Genomic DNA, 9,350 nt, shown 5'->3' on the forward strand with positions numbered 1-9,350 from the left:
CGTTTGCGTTTTGAATAGCCATTTTGATTTAACACAAATATGTAGAGCTGACTCCAGAGCAGTAGTTTATATACAGTATTTCTCCTCACCTTTCACGTTTTATAAACTTACCCCCGCTTCCTCGTTACAGCAGCGGCTGTGTGAAGGTCCAGACATGGCCCAGGGTGTTTTATATTACAGCCTCGGGTGCCGGTTGTTTCGCAGTAATGTTAAACTCATAGGAAAATGTACCCAGACCCAAACTGTCAGACTTGCACACAGTGTTTTACGGAGAGAAACGGGACTGAAACACACACTGTCACCGCGGACAGTTCACAGCTGCCTGGTAGGTCAAAGCTAGCTGTCTAATCAGGTGTAACATCAGACTCCATTTAGGAATGTGGCAAATGAGCGTACGCATTTCTGACACATTTGTAGCTACATTTCTAAGCTAAAACACGACTTTAATAGTCAAACAATTTGGAGTACACAACATGTGAGCTAACACTAATGTCAGTTAAAGTCATTGTTAAAACTCATTTATTTCTTTAGTGCTTAACAATGTATTGTAATGCCACAAGAGTGTCTAAATGATAGATGAAACTGTTACTACAGCTAACAAAATACTAGCCGAACTAGCTGTCTGTATCGAAAAGACTTAATTATTTAGAAAGCATCTCTAGTTACGCCACCTGTCTCTCCACCATGTAACACCACCTTAAATCAACAAAAGTTTGAATGGAGTTTGGCATCATGCCTGGAAGTTGTTATAGACACTAAATGTTAAATGTTGTGAAGTAAAGCCTGTAACTCTAACCACATTTCTTTATTCCGTGTTTGCTCATTATTAATAGCAGAATGCGGGTCAGTGGTACACCTCCAGGACAGCTCAGCAGCTTTATCAACACTCCTCCAGACCATTGTCCTCATTACCTTCTCCACCACCTTCATCACGGGATAATAATAAGAAAACTGGGGTAAGCTGCAAAAGTTTTTCTTTAAGTTTCAACCCCTCAGTTTACCATGACTCAAATCAAAGCTTTACTAACTGTGAGGTCAGTTTCAAGGCTTAAATAGTGAGCATTCACATTTTCTTAGTGTTTGAAAAAGGTTTAAGGTATTGTCAAAAATGTTTTACTAACTTTGGCATTGTCAAATTTAAAGATACCAGAGGTGTTATTTGTCAATACCATTTGTAGCAATAGTAACTGCATTTGGTGCCTTTCCATGCCAGCGCATCAGTCTGAATTTTGTGATCATACATCATAAATCATGTGCACAGATTTATCTGATATGGGTTTGCAAAGGCTAATGCAAATATTATATAGTAAGGCTTCTAAAGTGATTGCTTTATATGCATAGTAATTATTATTAAGGCTGCAATCTGTTGACCTCAAACTCCAGGAGAGAAACCAAATGTTATGAGGTGTTTGTTTCAAAATAATACAAGAAAATGTATTTTAAAATCAATGTCTTGGCATAAACTTATAACGCCACCTGTCTCGTATTTGATATTCGAGTTTCTGAAACCTCTTGAAACCTCTACACCATCAAAAAATCAGTAAATACCTAAAAAAAAGGTCTACAAATATTATTATATATAATTATATATTATTATATTATATAAGTTGTAGCAACCTCTGTACATACAGTATGTTGCTGTGATGTAATGATTTGATGCATTTTGTGTTTGTTTTTTAATGTGCCTTGAAAAAAGACAAAAGTTGCACCCTTGTGTGACAATAAATTTTATGATTCTAATTTATGTATATATTATAATTTATTATTATTTTTTGCCCTTTTACCACAAATCAAGGACCATATACCAAAATAATTAAGAAAAAAATAAGAAAACTGTTGCACATTAATTGTCCAATAACCATTTTATGTATTTAGAGAATCATATTGAAGATGTTTCATGTTGTTGGCAATATAAGACCACTTATATAAAAATGTCAGTCATTGTTCAAAGAGCGGAAGGTTCAATGTCCCTAAACCCTGAATTGATCTTGATGCAACTATGTGGGAGTAAAGAAAAAGTCGTTAGAGTGACTTTCATTCAAATAACACTGACATTGTAAAATGGAAGGTGGAGATAGATAAACACTTGTTAATAGCAGAGTGTGGAGAGTGTCTGCAGTCACAGAAAATGCATTGGTTTTAGTGTTTCTAAACCCTTTACCACATTTGAATCATCGTTTTGGACAGTTACAGTAGGGCTGGGTTTCGCCTAAAAAAAAATAAGATACCAGTACCAATAGTAGTGCCCTTAAAGTGATACTGATACCAATGGAGTATTTCATTTGAAACCCTTTTTTCTACTATATTTGACACCCATAATATGAATGAAGTTAATGTGTAGTATAACCATACTACGCACGAACGGAGCTGGCAACTCCGTCAAATACACTGCGCTTGACTTCACCACACCACTGACGGTATAGGTCGTAGCTGCCATGGTAGTGGGCCAATCACAGGTCACATTAAATAGAAGAATAACACATCTGTGTACAAAAGGGATTGAATGCAGGTCTTGTTTGACTGGAGAAGTTTGGGTACTACTTGGTACTGGGTTATTTTAGTGCATACATAAATATACTTTGTACTAATACCCAGCCCTAAATAACAGTCAGGTTTCTTTCAAGCCACAGAGGGAATATTTACAGTTTATGTAACACATTAAATAACTTCATCATGCTCTCTCATTTAACAAAACCTCATCAGAGTTTGTTAGAGAGCAGAATCTCTTAACATCTGCTTCAGGTGGTCTGGGAAGAGAAGAGCTTACAGATTGATTAGCAGGGTTTAGCATAAATAAACCAAAGCAGCAGTTGTCTTGAAATTTAAAGACTCGTCTGTGATTTTGTTTTCTCATTGCCTCCTTTTTAAGCCTGTGACATGGAAATCTTTAGCAATAACATTTGCTATTGGAGGCACTCTGCTCGGAGCGATGAAATACTTCAAGAAAGAAAAAGAAGAATGTAAGTGTTTTACCACTTTAGTATATAGTGCACATTACGGTCAAGTTAGTATGAATAACCAAAAATTAATAAATCATTGATTTCTGTTAGGAGAAAGCTGACTTTTATGTTGAATCAAGCGATAAAGGTGCTAACCAATAATGACCCCTGGTCTCCTGTTGAAATTTTGCAGTGATTGAAAAAGAGCGGACCAAATCCATAGGTCGACCGGCGCTGGGCGGCCCGTTCTCACTCATCGATCACAACAACAAGCCCACCAAGAGTGAGGACTTCCTCGGCCAGTGGATCCTCATCTATTTTGGGTTTACTCACTGCCCCGACATCTGCCCCGATGAATTAGAGAAAATGATTGAAGTGGTGGATGAAATAGGTAATAAAAACTGTTTTCATCAGGAATTATGAAACACAAGATAAATATAATGTCCAGCATCTTATTTTCCCTCTAACATCATATTCTCGTTTGGCTTTCCACAGATAGAATAAAATCTCTTCCAAACCTGACACCTCTTCTCATCACCATTGATCCTGATAGGGACACACCAGAGGCCTTGTCTACATATGTGAAAGGTAACACACACACACACATTTCCTGTTGTGTATATATGTTGTAAGTGGTGGTTCAACAGTGGGTTGAATAAGGGAAGTGAGATCCCCATAATTTCCTAAAATTTGCCATAATCTACTTTGTTTTCCTAAAAATAAATACCTGTCTGTGTGTTTGTGTACGTGTACACCAAACCTCATTAAGACTAAATGCAACTGTTGTAGCTAAATGCTAACTCCCAACTTTGAAATGGTTCTATTATGACTATAACTTGATTAACTTTTCAGCCGCGGCAGATTTCTTCCAATTATTTTTCCCTTAAAAATGCAGCTTACAGTAAGTAGACAGTACAATTGGTATGAATGTTATAAAGTGCAAATAGATCGAAAAGAAAAACATCTTAAAAAAGCATCAGGACAATTCTGGAACTTGACATTGTGTCTTTCCACCTCAAAGATGAAGCACTGTTCAGAAGAATTGCTGTCAAAAATAGTGCACATAATGTGATGTACTTAAAAGAACAACAACAGAAAAGTAGAATAAATGACATTTTTGATTAATTATTTCCATTTTGGATGTTATGATTAGGGCGAGAGATCCCAACTTTGCCAGAAAGCAGGGGCATATTCTCAGGAAGTAACAATTAAAAACTGTACAAGACTTGATAAATACACAAATATGTCTAATGATCCTCAAATATGTGTCTGTTCTTTAATGATATGTATTTAACCACAGGTATCAAATGTACTTTATCACAGTTATTAACAAAGGAAGAGATAACTTGCTTATTTTTGCATCTAATTTATTTCCCAGAGTTTTCCCCAAAGCTGATTGGCCTGACAGGAACGACACCGCAGATTGAGCAGGTCTCCAGAGCCTACAGAGTGTATTACAGCCAGGGACCAAAGGACGAAGACAACGACTACATTGTGAGTTAGATTCTGCTCTATTGTTATTCGCACTACGTGTCACAACAATGCAAGGATGATAAATAAAAGCTTTTGTCCATGAAATCTGATTTCCACCTCTTGTTGCCATCAGGTCGATCACACCATCATCATGTACCTCGTGGGACCAGACGGAGAATTTATGGAGTATTTTGGACAGAACAAAAAAAGTTCTGAGATCTCCAACTCAATAGCAGCACATATGAGGAAGTACAAGAAGTCAAAGTGAGCAGCAGCTACGGACTGACAGTTTCTGTCCCCAGGTGTTAACTTAAATCACTAATGCCAGTTTATATTGGCTCCCTGTATTTATTTTGAATATACTGTCGAACAAACTTAATGTGACTGCAGTAACATTCCTTTCACTGAGTGGTGTGCAGAAGAAAACAGGTCTGACACTGTTCTCCATAATACCATTCATGCAGCTGTTGTAAGGACATAATTCAGAAAAGGCTACAAGGGCCTTGACAAGAAATTAACAAATCAACACCAATGAGCTCAATATCTTTGACTTCTGATGCAAATAATGAGGAAATGTCTGGTGACTGATGTAAAAATGAAGCGTGAACATTTGATTTTGTGATAAAATCTAAAAACATCTATGCCTTTGATATATGTATGTTTAATGCCTGACAGGCAGTACTTGTTTTTTTGCACTATATAAATTTGTTACCATTACATCTTAATGGATTAGTGAGAAAATATGGATCAGGAGTGGCTACAATATGTGTAGGATGAAATGAAAATGTGTGACTGTGGAGACTCCCAGTGGTGGTAGGAGAAAAGGCACCAGGCACACTACACCTGTTTTCAGATGCTGAAGTTTTCTTGAAACGTATACCATTCAAATAATTCAACCAATGCTAGGATGTAGTTTTTATCTTTTACCTGGAGAGATAGTCGTGACTTAGAGAGAAATACAGAGGAATAAGACCTAGAAAGAGCCATTTAAAAAAGTTGTGCGATTGCTGTAAAAACTGACATCAGTGGAACAAGAGATTGTTAATATATATTCGAAAACTAGACACAGCGCATCACTGCATATAAGAGAGACTAAAAGAAGATATACCAGCAAACCACAGTCAGAGGAGTGTTTGAACCCTTTTGGTTGGCAGGCAGCTGTGCTAACTTAACTCACAGGTACCTAGATAGATAGATTAATTACTTTATTAATCTCAATGGGAAATTTATATCTTCCAGGAAAACTGTTTCCACAGGCCAACAGTACATCTACTCAGTCAGACATCACATGACCTATGAAAAACTAAAGCCCTTATTCAGATAATAGATGCCCTAAAACTGTCGGGGTGTGTTCCAGTACCTATACTAGGATACTATTAAGTATGCCAGAAAAAGATTTAATATGGCCCAGTACATAGTTTATCAAATGCTGAATGCCAAAAATACCAGAGTGTCCTACTGCATCTGGCCACATTCTGCAGTATGTAAGCCGCATGCTTTTCTGGCTGTTCTGACCCACAGTCCTCTGCACAGCAGAAGAAATGTCAAAGCAACTGAACCACAGACAGATGATGGCAGACGGGGAAAAAATCATGAGGATAACAAATAACAACAAAAGGACATTACTACGAAAATAAGAGAAATTCATGCAGTTTTACTGTTGTTAATATAAGTGTGCTAGATTCTACAGTGTTTGCAGTTATAACTTGTAAAGTAACAACAGAGTTTTGTTGTATCTACAAGGTTACGTTAAATGAAAACATTAAGATCGTCTGGATTCCAAAATACTTTTTTTTTTTTTTTTTTAACTTCAAATTTCGCACTATAGAGTGAGATTGATATAATAGCAAGAGGGTCGAAGTTCAAGGCGCAATGTTAGGATGAAGTAGGATGACCCAATTGTATGCATTCTCCACCCAACAGTATGTACTTCGTAAGGGCATCTGCAGTATGTACTGAAAGTCAATAAAAAAAGTAACACTGTTTGTTACAGCAGGACGACCTGAACATGATATTAAATGAGCACATCGTCTTTAAAACTTGCATATTGACACTGAAACTGCCTTCAGTGTTATTTGAAATATTAAAGAAAAGTTTCTCTAGCAGTTATGGGTCAAATATCCAAAATGTGCAATCCTATTTTGACAGAAATTTTGACCATGGATGACGACATTATCTGCTTTAGCTTTCCCACTGGATATACGTTGACATAGTTTTTCAATTTAGTCCTTATGTGGTCAGTCCTCAATCAAGATATCTGTTTGAGATCTGTTTAACAGTGATTCAGATTCAGATTAAGAATATTTATTAATCCCAAAAGGGCAATTCATAGTAGCAGTTTGATGTCATGTTTTATTTTTGTAACGACTGTGCACTCAGTACTTGGTATCTGCAATAATCACATTCTGTTGGACTGAATATTTAATTCAAAATGCTTCTCTTTTCGCACATTAGTGTTGGCAGGAAGGCTGAGCTCACCCGTAATGAGTAATTGCTTTCAGACAGAGGTTAACCATAGATTGATATTATCATTAAAAGCCTCACTTTTTGCTTGAGGAGGCTGATGACTTCCTGTAATAATTTATTGCGGGGAAAAAACTATTAATATTTAAGCGCTACATTCTGAGGATATTACATTTATACCAACCTGAACTCGCCACCAGCCAGTATTGATTTATTAATATCTTCTCTGCCTGCACACCTGTTGCGGTCCTCCTTTAGAAATTGGATTAGAAAAGCAAACACAGCAGTTGTTCAGCTCTCAGCAGCCAGACACCACCACGCTTATTCCTGGAGGAGAGAGGCCTTTCAGCTCAGACCGCCGTCACATGGAGCGCTCAAAATGGAACAAATTGATTTCAGGATTGACAATTTAAAAAAAAAAAAAAAAAAAAAACACCTCCAGTGTCTCTCTTGTGACTTTATTCTATTTGTTTCTGGGCGTTTCACTCAAAAAGGCCACTTTAAGGTCAGATACAATAAACCAGGTACAAGAACAGAAGTTGAACAACTACTTTCTGAAACACATTTTAAATTCAGATTAGTTACTTCTGAAATCCTTGAAATTAAACAAGATTAATTTCAACCATCTGTGAAAACAATTAGCGAGAGTATGTGTGCACAATGAGAATGTGTGCACTATGAGAAAATTTAAAGAATTAACATTTTGGGAACACTTGTTTGCTTTCTTGCCAAGACTTGGATAAAAAGATTGATACCACTCTCATGTCTGTGCAGTAAATATGAAGCTACAGCTAGCATCAAGTCATCTTAGGTTAGCATAAGTACTGGAAATAGGGAAAGCTAGCCAGGTTCTATCCAAATATAACAAAATCCACCTACCAGCCCCTCTAAGGATGTCTCTCTCTCTTAATTAATTAACTTTAAAATAGTGAGCGAAAGACTTTGTAACTTTTGCTGAACTGTTGCTGGCAGTATGGAGAGCTGCAGGGATGACTTTTTTTGTTGTAGGCCAACATGAAATTTAGCGTCGCCCTGGTTCCCTTGTCAAAAAAGATTTTCCCATTGGATTTTGGATTGTTGCAGAAAATAAACTGTGGAAAACAAAAGTTTATGATACCTATAGGTTTGCTCAGCAAGATAATCATCACAAATTAACACCACATTTATGTTTTTGAAGCGGAAATGCAGTCATCGGAAGTAAAAAGCGAACTACACTACGGTGGCATAACATTGCCACCTTATCGTCCATAGTCGGCATGATGACGCTGTAGTCTCCTTAGCCACTTTTTAGGAACTGCCTTTTTTAAAGACACATAAAAGTGTCAAAATACACAAGTGGGATATTCACGACGTATTTTATGTTGTAGAACAAAACGTAAAAGTCTACTAAGCTTGTAATAACCACAGACCTTATTTCAGGCATCTAACCAAAAACACATTCAAAATCCCATTGATTTTGAGATGAGGGAACTAGGAATGCAAAAATGCTAACTCATTTCCGGACTTTAGGACTTACTCCTGCACCACACTCTTCGGGGCTCAGTTAGGGCATAATGGACAATACTAAATCACTGGGTAACAATAGCAGAAGCAGAGAAGACTCTTAAATCCATTCATTCATTTTCCGTAACTGCTTATCCTTTTGAGGGTCGCGGGGGGAGCTGGAGTCTATCCCAGCTGACATTGGGCGAAAGGCTGGGTACACCCTGGACAGATCACCAGACTGTTGCAGGGCTGACACATAGAAACAGCAACCATTCACACTCACATTCACAACCCAACCTGCATGTCTTTGGACTGTGGGAGGAAGCCGGAGTACCCGGAGAAAACCCACGCTGCTGACATGGGGAGAACATGCAAACTCTGCGCAGAAGGGCTCCCCCACCCCAGGAACCCTCTCGCTGTGAGGTGACAATGCTAACCACTGCACCACTGTGCCACCACTCTTAAATCTGAATGAATAATCTCTGTTACACTGAAACATCTCATAGAAGTTTGATAACTTTAGCTAACATTAGCCACCAGATGCTACTTACTGGTCACATCAGACCAAAGGCTGCAGCAGCAGAACCCATGTGCAGTCATCTTGCTTATTAATCAATTGTAAAATGAGGAGTTTTTGAAATATACTTTTAAATTACTTTTTTAAAAAATGCAGTCTTTCATTAATCTTTGGAAGAACAGTTACCGTTTGATCAACATCACATCACAACAGCACGTTATGTATTTGTTGGCATAAAATGGCACATGATTTTTTTATGCCCAAAAAACAAATTAAAATATTTAGTAGTGCATTCAAAATACTCTGAAGGCCATAGCACACCAAATCTGTATTTTCCATCCATTTTTCAGTCGCAACGTTGTTTTTTGTTTGTGAACTGCAACAACCATGAAAGCAAGAACTAAACTTCATTTGGATTGACAGCATGATTGATCTGCGAGGCCTCTGGGCTCCACCGACACCTCCCACAATCA

The 9,350-nt window shown here is 37.5% G+C and overlaps 1 protein-coding gene across 2 annotated transcripts; it reads left to right on the top strand.

Annotated features, from left to right (window-relative positions):
• Nucleotides 1-18: 18 nt before the first annotated feature.
• On the top strand, nt 19-5,053 carry sco1 (synthesis of cytochrome C oxidase 1). Of its 2 annotated transcripts, none has more exons than XM_033643737.2 (7): nt 19-325; nt 837-956; nt 2,870-2,960; nt 3,133-3,330; nt 3,435-3,527; nt 4,318-4,433; nt 4,546-5,053. In XM_033643737.2, exons 1-7 carry the CDS (start codon nt 155-157, stop codon nt 4,678-4,680), a joined length of 924 nt encoding a protein of 307 aa, XP_033499628.2. In that variant the 5' UTR covers nt 19-154; the 3' UTR covers nt 4,681-5,053. The 2 variants fall into 2 exon arrangements, with proteins under 2 accessions (XP_033499628.2, XP_033499627.2); XM_033643736.2 differs by having other exon boundaries at nt 28-325; nt 834-956.
• The last annotated feature ends 4,297 nt before the right edge of the window (nt 5,054-9,350 follow it).

This window comes from Epinephelus lanceolatus, chromosome 18 (genome assembly GCF_041903045.1).
Source record: "Epinephelus lanceolatus isolate andai-2023 chromosome 18, ASM4190304v1, whole genome shotgun sequence".
NCBI classification, from domain to species: domain Eukaryota; kingdom Metazoa; phylum Chordata; class Actinopteri; order Perciformes; family Serranidae; genus Epinephelus; species Epinephelus lanceolatus.